The sequence below is a fragment of the Vulpes lagopus genome, chromosome 8 (genome assembly GCF_018345385.1).
Source record: "Vulpes lagopus strain Blue_001 chromosome 8, ASM1834538v1, whole genome shotgun sequence".
Lineage (NCBI taxonomy): Eukaryota > Metazoa > Chordata > Mammalia > Carnivora > Canidae > Vulpes > Vulpes lagopus.
Window position 1 is genome coordinate 35998557 of NC_054831.1, and position 18413 is coordinate 36016969.

The following is an 18413-nucleotide window of genomic DNA, read 5'->3' on the forward strand; positions in this document are numbered from 1 at the left end:
GACTTCGCATTAGAAAGGAAAAAAATGACTCAGCCCTCTGGATATTATAAAGGTGAGACATCATGAGCTGTATTAGTCATTTCAAGGAAGGCTAAACCACATGTGAATTCCTCTGAATTCTGAATTGCTCTTCCATTTATGGTGACCTTTGATTAAACCTCCTCTCTTGGAATATTTTATAGAAACATGGAGATAACAAGCTGGCTGGAACAGTGTGTACATCAAAATAAATCTGCTGCTTGCTAACAAATAGAAAGTTTGAGTAGAGTCTCAGGTGTAGATACAATAGTAGGAAACTCAGATATAAACCTATCTCATCATAACACTGAATAAGTAGAAATAACACTGAACATAAAAAAGGAAATAGTAGAAACATACCAATATCATAGTATATTTCTACCTATTTTCTGCTTCTCCTGGCTACTGTTATTCTTCCCATCAGTTCATCTTCCTTCTATCTGTCCTTTATTTTCCTTTATTTTCACCTTCTGCCCTTCTCTATCCTCTGCCCCTCATGTGATAGTGAACTGAGGGTGTGGACCCCCCCAATTCTCACACCTAGCAAAGATGCTAGTGATAGTAACAATCCTACTGCCTGTAAGAAACCTGGAGAATGGAACAACATGCAAACATAATCAACATAATTTTCGTATAAAAGGAAAAGTGCTAAAATAAAGAAAACCTACCTAAGCCATTAGTCGCTATGAATGCCAAGGCATGTCTTCCATTAACAGTTTTCCTGGACCCACACCATGGCTTCACAAGCCAATGAGGAAAGAGACTGCACTCCTAGTTGATTTTATATGTGGAATGAAAGCTGCTTTTTCTTTTCTTCCCCCATTACCTTTACCCCCAATCATACTGCATTGCTCAGCTTTCAGGCAGATCTATCTACGGCCTTGGTGGTGGTTCTCCTGCCCAACTAGGGCACACATTAGCTCCTCTTCACCCTTCCTGTGTGTGAACAGTTTCCCTCCAAAGTGGCCCTGGCATTCCCTTCTCTTTCGTCTTTATGTGTTTGTGTGTGTTTAGAGAGAGAATTTGTCTTTCTATCTCTTTGGACCTTCCTTAGGAAGGACAGTGCAGACCAGGTTAACTATTCTCAGTGGCTATGGTATGGTCCTTTGATCGTTGCATGCTTCTTCACACAGGAAGGCAATGAAAGGGTATTCTCCACAGCCAATACCATTCTCCCAAGTATATTTGTATTTTAACAGGAGATTTTCATTTCTGCTTCTGTGTGGGGCTTGGGTTCATATTTTGGGGAGTTTAGTCCTCTGACTCCCTCTGAAATCATATCACAAAGACAATTACTTCTTTTAAGCAGCAATGGAGATGGCAAGAAACTCAAAACAATGCCTAATAATAATTCCTGCCATTAATAATTTATGAGGCACCAAATGCTTTGTATTTAATCTTCATGAAAACCCTATGAGGCATTTTTATTCCTATGGATGATGTAAGATTCAGAAAGGCCAAAACTGCCCAGGATTACACACAGGGTCAAGATCTAACCCCACTCTCAGCAAACTCAAAACCTGAGTCTTTAATCACTGCCCACATCCCCATATGGGGTTGTTATTGATGGAACTAGAGATGTTTATCCTGGAGGAAAAAAAAATGACTCCTCTTATACTATACAAATACGGGAATGGTTTTCATGTATAAATACTTCTGTGGCTCCAGAGAGAGACAAATTTGGGGCTCACTCCAACAAAATATGTCACAACAACTAGACCAATTCTCATTTTTATACACTGACCACCAACTACATGTCGAATCCTTTACAACCACTATAACAATTAGTTCTCCAATGAACCTATGAAGACATTCTCACTCACACTTAAAAGTCAGGACCCGGGACCCAGAAAACATAAATAATCTATCTGAGGTTTCCTCAGAAATGGCAAGTGTCAACATTGGAACTTAGATCTCTGCTCAATTCCCCTTATTCTGTGATGCTCTCCAGAATTGAGTAGGGGGGAAACATTTTGCTTAAGATTCTAAAACCCATGCATGTCAGCATGCCTCAGGGATGAGAGTGAACAGTGTCCTAGGTTTTCTCTCTCTTTTTCTTTTTTAAAGACTTATTTATTTACTATTTTAGACAAAGAGAAAAAGAAAAAGTGAGAGAGCAGGTGGGAAGGGGCAGAGGGAGAGTTAAGAATTTCAAGAAGACTCCTCAATGAGTGCAGAGCCCAACTCAGGGCTCAATCCCACAACCCTGAGAGCGTGACCTGAGTCGAAATCAAAAGTCAGAGGCTTAACCAATTGAGTCATCCAGGCACCTGCTAGGTTCTCTTCTAAGGGCTAGATCACAGTCTTGTATTTCAAACATAGCAATTTTATAGGCTGGCCGGATGTAGGCGCATGCAAGCTCTCTGACACACACACTGCAGAACACTTCTAAATGTATGTGATAAATATACAAGCATGAATTATGGAATAGAGATATAAGTATTCAGTCAAAAAGGGGGAGATTTTACAATCAACCACTTCTATTCAGTTAGAATAGAAATGGAAATCTTATTTATTTGGTCATACTTTGTTTTGAATATTTCTTGCTTAGATTCACTAATGATTTTGAAAAATAAAAAACATCTTCTTATGCATCCCATTTCTAAATATCTGGACTTGAAGTGAACAGTTCAAAGAGTGAACATTATTTTATCTCTGTGCGGAGCCAATGCCATAATAACTTGGAAATATGAATCATGTAAACCACATCCACAAAATTACATATGTGTGGATTTGTGAAAAATAACACTGTATTTTTTTATTCGCTTTAGTAAAAGAGGAGCATACCACAGTCTTCTTCACACAGAAGGGCTTCTAAATGGCTGCATACACATGCTATCTTGGGGAACAATTATAGTAGTTGGCAGGCAACCTCTACTGGAGGGGACACAAAGAAAATGCAGTTAGAAATAGGTCAGGGGAGTTGCTTAAGGAAAACTGAGAATGGATCCATTAAAAAACAAAATAACTAGACTTTAAATGAGTACTACAATTAAATAGAAGCTTAATCTGCTAAAATCCTACATTTTGTTCATTTCTCAAACCATTTCAAATTTTCTCTTCATAGGATTTCATTGGATAAATTAAAGAGTTATAAATTGAAAAAGAAGATTTCTATTTGCTCTCTGCTTATGAAAATTAATATTTCTTAAGTACCAAGGACAAAATTTTTAAATAAGGAAAGCATAACTAATATTCAAATGTATACTTTTTTCAGAATTCACCCAAATCTAAATCTAAATTCACCTAAAACAAATCATATGATTGCTTACTATTTCTATCCTCTTTATAAATAACTGACTTATAAATAGTATAAATATAATAGCTAAGCAACTGACATTTAAAACTTATCAATTAGAGAAGTACTTAGGGCAATTGAATATAGTTCAGAAAACATACTTTTAATTTCACTGGTAATTAAAATTTTATGTGTGTTTGTCATTTAAGCCTTTGGTCACTTTCCTGTTTTCTACATATTTTCCATTTTTGATTAAATAATCTGCAGATATTGTGAATATAAGATAAATATTCCCAAAAGGAAATACTGGTTTTTCTCTGCAAAGCCTCTACCTATACTTCCAATCAGCCACCATGTCTAAGTGCTCCACCATGCTGACTATCTCTTGAATCCATTCCTTCTGCATGCTCATAGTGGTTCAGGCTTTACTCTCTCTTGCTTAGACCATGAGATCAGGGCCCTAACTATTCTCACTGCACCAAATCCTTTCTGCTTCAGTCAATCCTTCATATTGCCACTGAGTTATTCTCGAATGCAGGGGGGACTAAGCCTCTGCCCAACATAACAATATTCAGTACTTTAAGGTACCCATGTGATAAAGTTCAAATGCTTTAAAGACAGGCTCACTTTCCCAACCTTGTTTCCTCCCCTCCTTCCTGAATATTCCCCCAAAGTACTGCAGGTAGGCCCATGTTTTTGCACTTTTTTTTTTTTTTTGCACATTTCTCGCACATTTCGTTGCCTCCTGAAGCATCTACCTCCTCCCTACATATTAAATTCATTACCCATCCTTGGTGGCCCAGCTCAAATGCCACTTCAGTTGAGAATTACCCATCCTTGGTGGCCCAGCTCAAATGCCACTTCAGTTGAGAAACCTTCCTTCTCTGCCCAATATGGTTTCAGGAGAAATGGGAATGGGTCCATGACAAATAAGCCTTATGTGACCTTTCTTATTCTCTCCATCTATCCCAGGTCTTCCCACACTACATAAACCAGGTATTTACATGGCTGTGTATCCCTCTGGAGACTGGGAACCTTTTAAGAATAGGAAACAGGTCTCAATATCCCTCTTCCACACCCCCAGGGCCTGGCACACAACCTCATCAGTGCTTATGGAGTGAACAAGGACTGTGATGGGAAAGCAGGATACTTATAAGATCTCTTTCTCTGAAGAGTTGGTGAAAAGCTAGAACCTCAGACTTGCATCATATATCCAGGAAGCACTGATCTTATATTTAAGTTCTGAAGTGCATGAATGGGAAGTTGGAAACACTCCTTCAAATTTCAGGTGATAAATCTATAAAACACCTCAGAGATGAGAAGAACCTGATAAATGACACTACTGAGATCCTACTAATCAATCAGCACCCAGCTGGAAGAGTAGAAGGCTGCCTCCAGCTAGGCCAATGAGAAGAAACCTCTATCTCCTTGAACAACTTCAACACTTAACTTTCACTTATGAATGATTGAAGAAGGCATGAATTTTCTTTATTCATGACTACTGAAACCTCTCTTGCTTACAATCTCTCATATGTCATTCTATGTCCCACAACATTCAGTGCTGAAAATGGGAATGCTGTGATCTTCACATACTTGGCTTCTGTTGGCCATTCCTTAATAAGCACTTTGCATCCTCCGTACAAAGTAAGAATTAGAAGAAAAGTGGGTCCTTATCATTTTTTTCTTTTCTTTAATAATTGCCTTAGTGGACAGATATTAGTAAACTGTCATTAGATAGAACTGTGAGCTGGTCTAATCTTTCATCACAAACTCCAAAATTTTTCACAGCTTGAGAAGAGGTGAACTTCACAACACCTAATTTTTGGAAAAGCAATGGTTAAAAAAAAAAAAAAGCAACAGAGCCAAAGGGAAATTGGGATTCACCCTGTAAAATATCAGAGGATGAAGAAGTGATTGGCATTTGTGCAGAACCTAAAGAATTTTTATGGTCAATGTTGTTAGCATTTGCTGACCACTTACTGTTCTAAGGCCTTCCTTCGGGAGCTAAAAGACTCCTACACATCAGCTGGTTCCTCTGCTCACCTTGTACATTTTTTTAAGTTATCTCTATATCCTATGTGGGGGTCAAACTCATGACCCCAAGATTGAGGGTCACATGTTCTCCCAATTAAGCCAGCCAGGAGTCTCTATACACTTCTTTTTTGTCTTAATATATAGGCAATACCCAACTTTTCACTTATCTGTGAAAGTACCATTCATTTGTGTAGGATGCTGGTTTGAGATGTGCTGATACAGCTGCTGGGGAGACTCTTTGGAGCAGAGGACCCCTGATAGGCAGCTTAAGTATGCTCTTCCTCACTATGTACTTGCAACTTAATTTGTTCCTTAAACTTAAAATTCCTTCAGCTTAAAGATTCCTTTTAATTGTGAGAATAATGAATTTTAAAGCTAACATTTTGTAATACATGACTACCCATAAGAAAGATATTAACTTAAAAAACATTAGTTATTCCATTTTAAAGACCTTAAGGTAGAAATGAAGTGCTACCAACTAGGTGTGGCTTTGACAGTCAACTGACGAGATGGAGGAGATTCAGAAAACAACTTGATTCATGGAGAATCCATTTTACCAATGAAAGACATTGGCTAAAGATCCTTAATTTAACCCTGAGAACAGTCTTCACTAAATAAGTTTAAGTAAATTGGTAATATCCATGGTCCTTACTTCCAAAACACAAACTGATAATTACCTGTTCCAGAATAGAAAATAAGTTCTTACTGGGACTGGACCTATGGACCCAAAGAATATGATGATAAGGTACCATTAAGTAGCAAAATGTAGACATGTTTGCCTTTTTTCAGTGACTGGTCAGTGGGCAGAGAGAAACAATCAGTTGCCACTGCACTTAACACAATGTCTGCAAAGCACATGTTGTCCTTGTAAACTTGTCCTCTCTTTCTGTAACTCAGCTGAAGTTTTGAGCTAAGACTTCCCTAATTAAAAAAGGAAAAAAGACAGTAAATATGTACAAGGGCTCTGTAGTGCATCATTCTCTTTAAAGAACATGTTTGCTACCATTCTTCACTATACAGATTAAAAGAAAGAATAAATTACAATGTCTGAAGTCTGTTCCTTGGACTCTGCATTTAGCCAGGATTTTCTTGCAACATGAGAAGGGGCAGTTCCTTTCTCTTGTTTTTTTATTCTTTTGGGGAGGAGAGACCAGGTTAATTTATGTCAAAACGTCAAATTATTTGACTGTACCTACCTATGCTAGAGGTCACAATAATATACAACCACTTTTATAAAGCTTTTCTGTTTTTTTATTTTCAAAGATTTTTCAAGGGATTTTTTTTTCTATACATTCTATGGCAGATTTTATACAGAACCTATTTACTTGGTCTAGGAGATGCTGTAGGCTTCAAACTGTGTTTAGCTTTAAAAAGAATTAGTGTTTTGATTCTGCACTATTTTTCTTATGGCTGTGGCTTTCAATCATACAAATTAGAAGTTAGAATAATTTATATTAAGGATTCATATATAAAACATTTTTCCTACTGCTGAATTTTAAAAAATATATCATGTCAATTTGACTCTAAGTTATCATTTCTACTTGAAATTTTTTTCCTCTTGGAGGGTCAGTAAATGATATCACTTAAAACCTGTGGAAGCAGCTGAGATGTCCTTTAACAGATAAATGGATAAAAAAAGATGTGATACACATACATGCACAAACACACACATATATACACACAACAGAATATTACTCAGCCATCAGAAAGGATGAATACGTACCATTTACTTCGATGTGGATGGAACTGGAGGTTATTATGCTGAGTGAAATAAGTCAATTGGAGAAGGATAATCATCATAAGGTTTCACTCACATGTGGAATAATAAGAAATAGTGAAAGGGACCATAAGGGAAGGGGGACTGAGTGGGGGAAAATTAGAGAGGAAGACAAACCATGAGAGACTTCTACCTGGGAAACAAACAAAGGGGTGCAGAAGGGGAGGAGGGTGAGAGGATGGGGTAACTGGGTGACAGGCATTAAGGAGTCTCGTGATGGATGAGCATTGGGTATTATAGGCAACTAATGAATCATTGAAAACTACATCTGAAACTAATGATGTACTATATGTTGACAAATTGTATTTAAATAAAAAAATAAAACCCTAATGTTTTATACTGGGTAATAAATTAACTTTATATTTTTCTCAAGAAAAACCTATCAGCTGATTTTTCAGTGAAGAGGACCATCCTAAGTAGTGTTTAATGGGTAATGATTCCAGTACCTATAAATGTTAAATAACAAATATATTTCTATGGCTGTTACTGCTTCCCCTTCTCCTTTCCAATAGCTTTAGGTGATTGCAGAACTCCTTCCTTCAACACACATCTGTTGAGAGTGGAAAAGCCTTTGGGGTCCTTCAGAATGCCACCGCACAGCTGCACCCCCCAGCACAAAATAGAGTGGGTAGGATTTGCTTTACCATGTTGAAACAAAGAGAAAGGTATGAACAAATTGGGCATAATTTCAGTCAGTATTTAATCTGCATAACGAGTATATAGGTACAATGACATAATAGTTTCTTCTACGTATGCCTAAAATTTTTCATGATATTTTTAAGGGGGGTAAAGGGGTATGAAAACCAGGTATAGGATTTCTGCCAATCGTGAGTAAAGAGGGTGAAAGCCCAGGATTCTTTCCACATATACTAAATATCACTCTGCCCCTCAGGTCCACTCTCTACCTTGCTCACCTCAACCGACATGTCTGGACTGCATCAGGAGGGCCTCAGGAGGCTTTTGCTGCCGGTTCAGTTGACCAACAGCAGCCTCAACAGAGGGGGAAGTGAGAGATGAGAGTGATGTCAAAGAATTCATTCCCCCAACACCCGTCACATAGCCTCACCATGGTCTGTGTCTTTCAACAAAAGGTCACTGCCCTTCTCAAGAGGTGTTGCCCCAAGTTATGATTTGTCCTTAAAGATTTAGGCAACTGTTTCTACCTTAGTCCCTCAGGTCTTGGGAGGTAACTGCCTCAATTGCCAGCTTCGTTGGCAACTGATTCTTTTTCATTTTCCATATACCTTTGGCTTATCCTAAATTGACTGTGGGGACCCCATCTATAGCCCGCTCACCACAGCATGATTGCCTGTTCTACCCATGAAGGAGAAACTGAATCAGACTTAACTATTTTGAGAAACAGCAGCGTGCCTGATGGGCAAATACAGCAAAGCATTCATCAGTATGTCTTTTTCTCCTTCCCTCACCAAATTCCTTCCCCTGGTCATTGAAGATGGATTTCTTAATGCTCTGAAACTGACAGCAATGGTGAGTCACCTGTTGCAGACCAAACTCTAGCCTGTGTATATTACACAGAAGGGCTTAAAATCACACATGCAGGCTGTTTTCCCTCCCCCAGGAACCAGGAAAATGGGAATTGCTACAGAGCCCATGGTAGGAAACTACAGGGAAACCAAGTTGGCCTTTTCATTAGTACTCGGTGAGGATCACCAACTGTCCCAAATCATCTTGCTGCCTTTTGATGATTCCTTCCCTAAATATACTATATGGTGTTCACCAAGATTATCCCCAGCCCCTGCCTTTGCATCTTGTGTTTCCTATTGGTTGACCAGACACTGGATAAGGCCCTTCCTGAGCAGATCTTGACACACTTGGAGACGTTGAGGGGATGATAGAAAGGATGGTAGAAAGGAAAATCCCTGCAACCAGGCAAGAAAGGTAAGACAGACCAGTTTACAACTGCTCGTTAGCTGGGATGGCAGTAGGCAGCACTACCCCTGTAACACTTGCTGGTGGAAGCCATCGCACATGGCTAGGCTTTGTGCTAGTTTCTGGATAATGGAGTATTGAAATGAAAACACCAGGCCCAAAATGGAGTCACTTATGTTAAGGGCATCACATTGGCAAATCAAGACTTAATACCTAACCCAAGTACAGTTTCACCCTCTGCCAGAATGTAACCTTTAACCAGTCAACAAGGAATTTCCTGGCCAGCACTAGGAAATATATTGATAGACCCCTTCTGTTCCCCTTAGGAGGGTGACCTTGCCTCAAACAATGGGTTCTTTGCTAATAATTTCCTTTATCCACTCCCTCTCTACCTTTAAAAATTTTTCCTTTCCTGCAGCCTGATGGACTTCTTTTCTATTTGCTAGATGGGAGGCTGCCTGGTTCATGAATCGTTCAACAAAGTCAATTTGATTTTTTAAATTATTCAGTTGAATTTTTGCTGCTTAACAGAAGTAACTGTAACAAGTGATACCTTTTCTTGGGCATTCTGGGTCAGCTACTATGTTTTAACTTCACGATCTCTAACCAAACATTATTGTAGGCATTATGATCCCTCTATTAAGAAAAAGGAACATATTCAAGACCACATAACTAGTAAATAGCAAAGCCAAGTTTCAAACCAAGTATATCTGGCTCAAATGTTGATACTCTTTCCATTACACAATTTGTTTTCTCTGAAAGGAGGTGGAAGGATATTTGTTCTGAGTTTGTTTTGTTTGGATGCAGAGGTATCTAAGGAGAAGAGAGAGGGAGGAGATGTAGAGGGGGCAGGACAGGACCCATTCTCCCCTTTCTGCCTGGTATATAAGGGACTGGTTTTGAGCCTATGAGGACAGAAACTCAGGCACAATGTTTATGAAACATGGGACAAGACTTAGTCCATGCAGTGCTGCTTCCCTCCTAGAAAACAAATTTGTCACAGGCTTGAGGAGAAGCCATTCATCTCCCTTTACTGCCCTATTCCCAGGTTTCAGAATGGTTTTGGGCTCAGGGTGTCCACTGGGTATGGGGGACTTACAGAAACAACAGCTTTCAGAGGCCTTGACAAGTCTCCTTGACTGAGAGGCTCAAGAGGAAAGAGCATGAGCAAATTTATTCCTGAGCCCATATAAGACATCACCACCTTGAGGATACCCAGAAATAGCTGGGGAAGAATTTAAGCAGACTAGTGGAGCATGGGGGTTAAAGTCTTGTCAAACGGGTGAAGGCTTGAGGCCATGGAGATATGGATGTAAATATTAAGTGACTTTATTTAGACTCATGAACTACAGAAACTAAGGAGTGTGGAATAATTACTAACCCACTTGTTCTTTCTTTGGACCCCTACCACCCTGGCTCTGGTTCTGCATCACTGCCATTAGACCCATGGCTTCGAGCCTAAATCCACTCCTGCCCCTCATGAGAAGTACAAGGTCTGGCTTGTTTTCCTGGCCCATTACTGCCTACTTGCTCTTCCCTGTCTGGGCTTAGTTTCACATACTTAGACTCAGCTTCTTTGCCTGCTATCCTGAAGCCTGGACTCTGCTTTCCCATCTGAATCTTTCTTACTCCTAGTATGCTCTCATAAAAAAAAAAAAAATATATATATATATAAATATATATATATATGTGTGTGTGTGTGTGTGTGTGTGTGTGTGTGTAATTAAATATATATCTTCTTGGGCTTGCCACAGGGGGCTTTTATTTTTTATTTTATTTTAATTTATTTGAGAGACAGAGAGTGAGCGAGAGAGAGCACAAGCAGCAGGGAGGGGCAGAGGGAGAAGTAGACACCTGCTGAGCAGGGAGCCTGACAGCAGACTCAATCCCAGGATCCTGAGATCATGACTTGAGCTGAAAGCAGACAACCAACTGAGCCACCCAGGTGCCCCAGGGCACAGAGCTTTTAAATTTCCTGAGGATAGTAGTGTCTTTAGTATACTGATGAGGTGACTCAGGGCAGGGCTCCTAGGTAGCTTCAGGATCAGTGGTTAGAGATAGAGGAATTAGTGATGTGACCTGACCTCCAGAGAAGGGAGAGGGGCTGGAGCCTGAGTTCAATCAGTCATGCTACAGAATCAAACTCCAATAAAAACTCTGAAACAACAAGGCTAAGGGAGCCCCCCAACTGGTGAACACATCAAGGTGATAGGAGGGCTCCGGAAACCGCATACTCCTTACCCCCAAATCTTGCCTGATGCCTCTCTTCCACTTGGGGGGTTACTAAGTCATATCCTTTACAATAAACCATAATCATGAGTAAAGCAGTCTGAGTTCAGAGTCGTTGTAGTGAATTACTGAACCCGAGGAAAGGCACCATGGGAATCCCTGAATCTGTAGTTGGGTAACCTGGAGATCCCATTTGTAGCTGGACCCTCAAGTGGGGCAGTCTTGCAGGACTGAGCCCTTAACCTCAAGGGTCTATGCTAACTTTTGGTAGTTAGTGTCAGGTGAGGAATTAGGGAATTGATCATTTTTGGAAAAATGGCATAACAGTCATCATAATCAGGTTGTTGATATTCATCTTAAGTGTATTCAACATTCCCACACAGTCAGATGCTAATGATGTTCTCACAACCTTGGTGACGATACTGACAAACACATGTGTGAACCACCACAGAGCCATCAGAGAAGAGGTACGTCCAACACCCTTCCATCCTGCCCAGAATCATCATCATCTTTCATCTAGATTGTCACAACAACTCATAATGGGTCTCCTCACTTCTACACCTGGCCCTCTTCATAGCAGCTAGTGGGCTGCTTTAAACACATGTCAGAGAATGTCACTCCTTAAAATCCTGCAATGGATTCCCAGTTCCTTCACGATGACCTGATGCCCAGGTACCTCTTCAACCACATCGTCAACTGGCCTTCATTCACTCCCCTCCAGCATGCCCACCACCTCCCTATTCTTGTAACATGTCAGGCAGCTCCTACCTAGGTACTTTGCATGAATTCCTCTGTCTGGAACATTCTTCTCCTTTATAATTATTATTATTCCTCCCTCTCTTTCAAGTGTTTGCTCAAATTTAATATTTTTCATGAGTACTGTCCTGACCTACCTCCTTTCTTTGGCCTACCATTCCTTTAGTTCCATCATACAAGATACCATATAACTTAATTATGTACTACTTATTTTCTGTCTTTCCCTGATAGAATGTAAGAGTCACAAAAGTCAGTATCTGTATCAGTTGAATTCCCTGATGTATCCCCAGGCACATAATAAATGCTCCATACATGTTAGCTGAATGAATAATTTTAAGAATAGAGATTTATTTGGAGGATCCTAACTGAAAGGGCTGCCCTGTAATCCCCAGGTCGGTGGAGCCAGACACATTGGGTAGATTCTGGAGGAAGATGGGAGAGGCAGGACCAGTCACAGGTCTTGAACCTGCTTGAACCTGGGCTCTCTCCATGACCAAACTTTAGGAGACACCTCTGAGCGTTCTTTTCAATGACGCCTTGCCCTTAAGCTCTGTCTTTGACTTGCCTAACCCAGCTTTAGCAAGAATCCTGCTAAATCAGTTTAGCAAAAATCTCCCTACTCTTAACATCCAATTACCCTCAATATTTAACCAAATTCCATAATCCCTACCCCTGATACCCAATCACCCTGGCCAGCCTTCAGCAAGAATTCTATCAAGATGGTTTAGCAAGAATCCCCCTACACTGGGTATCTCCTTCTATTAATATTACATCCCCTGGTCCCCACACTCTGCTCATTGGCTATAAATCCTTAGTCGTCTTTGCTGTATTCGGATTTGAGCACGATCTCTCTCCCCTGTTGCAATGCTCTTGACACCCCTTCAATAGTCCTGAATGAAGTCTTCCTAACCATTTTAACAAGTGTCAGAAAAAAATTTTTCTTTAACTAACCCTATGAGTTTGAGCAAGTCACATAATTTCAGCTTTCTTATCTATCAAACAAGACCCATAAGAAAGGATCTCAGACATCACCACCAGCCTGAATCAATACCAAATAAGCGAAGCTCCTTAGCACACTGTAACTAGAACTGTTTCCTAGGCATTGTGGAGGACAATTTCTCCAAATCTGGTCCACCCTTCCACATCCTGGATTCTGCTTTTACACTGGCACATACTGAAGCTCCAGAGTCTTCCTGATGGCCATGGAGAGAGAACCAATCCCAAAGCATCCTTCTACAATTGAAATTAAGTCTCAACTTTTAGTTTAAATATCCAGATGGAGGGCAGCCCGGGTGGTTCAGTGGTTTAGTGGTTTAGCACCGCCTTCAGCCTAGGGCATGATCCTGGAGACCCAGGATTGAGTCCCACGTGGGGCTCCCTGCGTGGAGCCTGCTTCTCCCTCTGCCTGTGTCTCTGCCTCTCTCTCTCTCTCTGTGTGTTTCATGAATAAATAAATAAAATCTTTAAAAAAAATAAATAAATATCCAGATGGCATATCCAATAATACATCTGCCTTTATTTTAGCATAACGCTTGATACTGCCTATTAGATAGACAATCTAACTTCTTTTCCCAAAATATCTACATAAAGGCAATACCCTAGGAAGGGCCTGAACTGTTGATGCCATGACTGCATGAGCCCCCACCACATACACATACCCCTTAGAACTCAAGATACTATGCCCCAGAGCTCAAGAAGCCCCAGCTGGATCTTTTTCACCTATAAAAATTATTATCTTGTCCCAGGATCAAAGAAGCCAGGCAATCAAGCTTTATAGATTTATGGTCTTAATAAGATAGGTTTTAAATGCCTTAATAAAAGTGTGTACTTAGAAAAATGACCTTAAGATTGATGTTTTGGCCCTCAACCCACGTATTCCACTTGGTGTAGTCACACACGTTGCTATATCCCGTCACTGACATTTTGGCTTTAAGTAAATAAGTAAATAAGCTTTAAGTAAATAAATATATCAGTTCTGAGAAAATATTACAGTACCCAAAGACTAAAGAATTGCAAAGACACACTCAATGCTAATATACTTTTTTAAAGCTATAAATAGAATTTATCAGCCAGAGGTTCCTAGATGGCTTACTCAGTTAAGCATTTGCCTTCAACTCATATCATGATCTCAGGGTCCTGGGATCCAGCCCCATGTCAGGCTCCCTGTTCAGCAGGGAGTCTGTTTCTCTCTCTGCCCCTGCCCTTCCTCCCTGCTTATGTTTCTCTCTCTCTCTTTCTCTCTCTCTCTCAAATAAATTAAATTATATTAAAAGTTTATCAGCCAGAATCTGTCATTTTTTCAACATCTGTTAGATACTTCAAATCAATCCTGATTGTTGAAAAGTTATACTTTAGTGACAGCATCAGTGATTCTTTTTTTTTTTTTTTAGCATCAGTGATTCTACATAAACATCACTCTTTAAAATAAATTTATAAGGGCGCCTAGGTAGTTCAGTCAGTTAAATGTCTGCCTTCAGCTCAGGTCATGATCTCAGAGTCCCAAGATTGAGCCCCATGTCAGGCTCCCCACTCAGTAGGGAGTCTGCTTCTCTCTCTCTCCCTCTGCCCTTCTCTCTCTCTCTCTCTCTCTCTCTCTCACACACACACACACACACACACACACACATACTCTCTCTCTCTCTCTCTCTCTCTCTCAAAAAATAAATAAAATCTTTAAAAAAATAAAATAAATTTTAAAATGACATTATGTCTAACAAATCAGTCAATTGCCAAGTAGTATGAAAATGAATTTACCTTTAGTTTGAAAAACACCTACTTTCACAACTGAGAAGGCATAATATAGAAGCACTTTAAAAGGTAAAAAAAAAAGAGAAAAGTCTTCAAAAATACTCTGAGATAGCATGTATGGTGACACATAAGTATGTTTCTCTCATGTTTAAACAATTTAACATCAGTAATATTATCTTAGATGCTCTAGATGCCTTCTTATTATACTAAAAAATAGTCAAATATTCCAACTGGCCAATAAAAATCAAATCCATTAAGTGATCTCAACATTTGTGTGCATTTGCATATTTAAGTACAAACCAGTCACAAAAGTAATCCTCATTTGCTAAGAGGCAAGTTCTATTGAAAAAGTTACACTTACCTCCTCTGTCTAGTGAATACAACATTTAAAAATTTTTATTTTGGAAATTTCTGAAAAATAAAAGCAAACACTGGGGTTTTTTTCAACAAGCCAAATCTGAAAGGCAAATTTGAAAAGTCTTTTCATCTGTTGATATCATTAGGGTACGAGATGTGAAGGCTTACCTGGTCTCTATGGCACTAAAATTTTATTTATTGAGCATACTATTTGAATACAGCATTCAAAATCAATGAAAGAGTGTCTTGTCATATGCTTAAGAAAAAAAACACATAGAAATTTAAGGAGTAATTGTAAACATTATATTTTTGCTTCAAATCTCAAGCTTGTATGGTTCTTACAAAATAGCAACTAAATTTGAGGAAAGGAGTAAACTTTATTCTTACCAAAGTTCACTGCTCTCTCTCCCTCTCTCTCCTCTCTCTCTCTCTCTCTCTCTCTCTCTCTTTCCTTTCCCAGGTAATTTGATAAAATTTCAGATACTTCAGTTTTTTATTTCATATTTTCCAAATAATCCCATGGCCGTAGGAGGCACTAGCATATACACTTGAGGAAAGAGAAAATGGGGATGGGGCATCTAATCAACCATCCATTACAACAGCCACACCAGAAGACAGAAAATCCAAAAACCATCTGGACAAAGGTAGGGAATGATTTCCAACCCTCGGCTTGAATTGCTATAGCCATCATTCCCGTTACAGCTGAAATATCTAGAGTTGACTCCCTCTCATCTCTAGAAAGCTTTCATCTGTTTTTCCCTATCTGTGTTTCATTTGGGAAAACCCAATAAGCCTTAAAATATCAATGCCAATTGTTGTCACTTAAAACATGAACTCATTTACCTATTATCCGTGGTCTCCATTATTACTTCTGGAATATGTGTCTGTGAAAATCATGAAACTATTTTTCTGTTTTCTAAATCTTTCGTTTGTATTTCCTTTCAGTGTATACTCGGAGCTCAGCTCTGCGTGGCCGGTGAGAAGCCCATCTTCCCCTCAGTGTCCACCCATCATCTGATGCCCGGGAGCATTGTTACGTCTTGTTGTCTTCCTTCAAGTAAGACTCTCCAGTCCAAAAGTGGTTGCTTCTTTGGGTTATGCCTTCTGATCTGGCAACCCACAGAAGTTCTTAAGGTAAATTAGTATCAAGTAGGTAACGGTGTTTGGTTTTTCTCCACAGCAGAAAGTAGCAATTTTCATCTGGGAATCTTCTGTTTTTCTTTCTGAAGGTGGTGAGGAAAAATGTCGCAGAAGCTCTTGGGCTCCGTGTTTCTCACCCTCATCTCACCAGATATAAAACACTCACCGGCAAGAGCCCTTCTGCTTGCTCTGGTAATGCCTGCATTGCCACATCACTTTTGGATCCTGGAAGAAAAACCAAGGAAGGTTAGAGGGAGTAGGGAAAAAGTACTCTGAGTAAATGCACTAAAAATGTAATTCCTTGTGGAAGACAGCCACGGTTCTTATTTCCAGCGACTTTCTAATTATAAACTGCTGGTTGCACTAGAGCCCTGCCAAATCGCATGGCATTTATCCCTTACCTCACAACCAACAAACACACACGTGTAACTAGACATGGTGGACTCTATAAATAAAAAAACATATCTATTTAATTTAGTTTCCTGTTCTCACTCCCTACACATTTCTTCTCATTTCTCCATTTCCCTGGCTTCTTTCAAGTGAAATACGTACTTTAGATGAGTGCCCTTTTTCAGAAACCATGCCTTTAAATCCAAAGCTATGACTTTACATATAATATAAGTCATGTTTCAAAGTGAAACATCCCCATCAGGAAAAGAAAAGAAAATGTAACTATCAGAAAGTCTTTTTGTAATATTCTCAACAACCCCTAGTGACTCCAACTCTAATATTTCAAGAAAAAAAAAAAAAAAAAACTAGGAAAATAAGTGACACACTTTGACAACAGTGATAAGCCAGAAGGACACAGGAGATTGAATTTTCTACCCATTTATACATTCTCATGCATATAAGCACTTGATAATTTTCAAGACACTCTCTTAGTACCACACTTAAACAATTCTTTGAAGTGGGCAGAGCAAGAGAGAATAGTTAGACTGTTGAAGAAACTTGGGCACAGTAAAGTGAGGAACAGTGTTCAGGCTCACTCAGCTAGGCACTCACACACTGGAAGCTGCAAAACCAGCTCCTGAATGCCTATTCTACTTTTGTTGCCAATGTTATTTCATTGCACACAAATGTAATTTAGAGATATAAGCTAGACTTATAACACTATAGATTCTCGGCTTCATGAAAACCCAGGAAAAGAACTCAAAATGCACTGTAATCAGTGCGTGATTTCCTGAAATCACTTCCTCAGTAACTTGTTATAATAAAAATGTGACCAGACATCAGGAGTGAGATTAATCAAAACAAGCCAATCCAAAATCTTGATTATTCTTTCACATAAAATCATATGTAATGAAACTTGATTGCCTTGGGTCAAGAATTAGAGAAATTCTTGGGATGCCTGGGTGGCTCAGTGGTTGAGCGCTTCCCTTTGGCCCAGGGTGTGATCCGGGACTCCCAGGATCGAATCCCATATTGGGCTCCCTGTATGGAGCCTGCTTCTCTCTCTGTCTGTGTCTCTTTGCTTCTCTCTATGTCTCTCATGAATAAATAAATAAATATTTTTTAAAAAGGGTTAGAGAAATTCTAGATTGAAATTTATAATTAAAGAATTAAAATTTGATTTAATTTAAAAAATAAAGAATTGAAATTAAATTAAGAAATTATATAGCATGAAAACGAAAGCCTATGACAATGAATTTCAAAAATTAGACTCTTCAATTTGAAATGTTCAGATTAAGAGAAGTTATGTGAAATAAAGTGGAAGATAAGAGTCAATTTCTTTATCTGTGAAACAAGGGGTTGGAATAAGCGTTCCAGGTTATTAACACCTGTAAAATTCTATGAGTCATTCTATGATCTAACTCATAAACAAATTCTGAGAATACAAATTCATCTAAATTATGTCTTTCTAAATAAAAAAGATTTTGTCAATTGTCATTCTAAGTATAGTCATAAAGTATAAATGTGTCATAGAACAGACACAGGTTTTATACAAATGTTTATGATAGGGCAGCCCGGGTGGCTTAGGGGTTTAGCACTGCCTTTAGCCCAGGGCGTGATCCTGGATAACTGGGATCAAGTCCCACGTCAGGCTCCCTGCATAGAGCCTGCTTCTCCCTCTGCCTGTGTCTCTGCCTCTCTCTCTCTCTCTCTCTCTCTCTCTGTCTCTCATGAATAAATAAATAAAATCTTTAAAAAATAAAATATGAAATTCCAAAGGAAATCCAGGATTAGTTATACTTGAATAGAGACCCTCCAGGCTTTGCCTTCAGCATA

At 39.2% G+C, this 18413-nt stretch overlaps 1 protein-coding gene across 4 annotated transcripts in view; it reads right to left on the reverse strand.

Annotated features, from left to right (window-relative positions):
• Positions 1-18413, reverse strand: part of SACS (sacsin molecular chaperone) — an 88103-nt gene that overhangs the window by 61618 nt on the left and 8072 nt on the right. For all 4 annotated transcript variants that reach the window (XM_041765525.1, XM_041765528.1, XM_041765524.1 and 1 more), the window contains one exon: positions 15891-16412. In XM_041765525.1, coding sequence (XP_041621459.1) covers positions 15891-15910 — 20 coding nt within the window. In that variant the 5' untranslated portion in view covers positions 15911-16412. The remainder of the gene's footprint in view (positions 1-15890; positions 16413-18413) is intronic.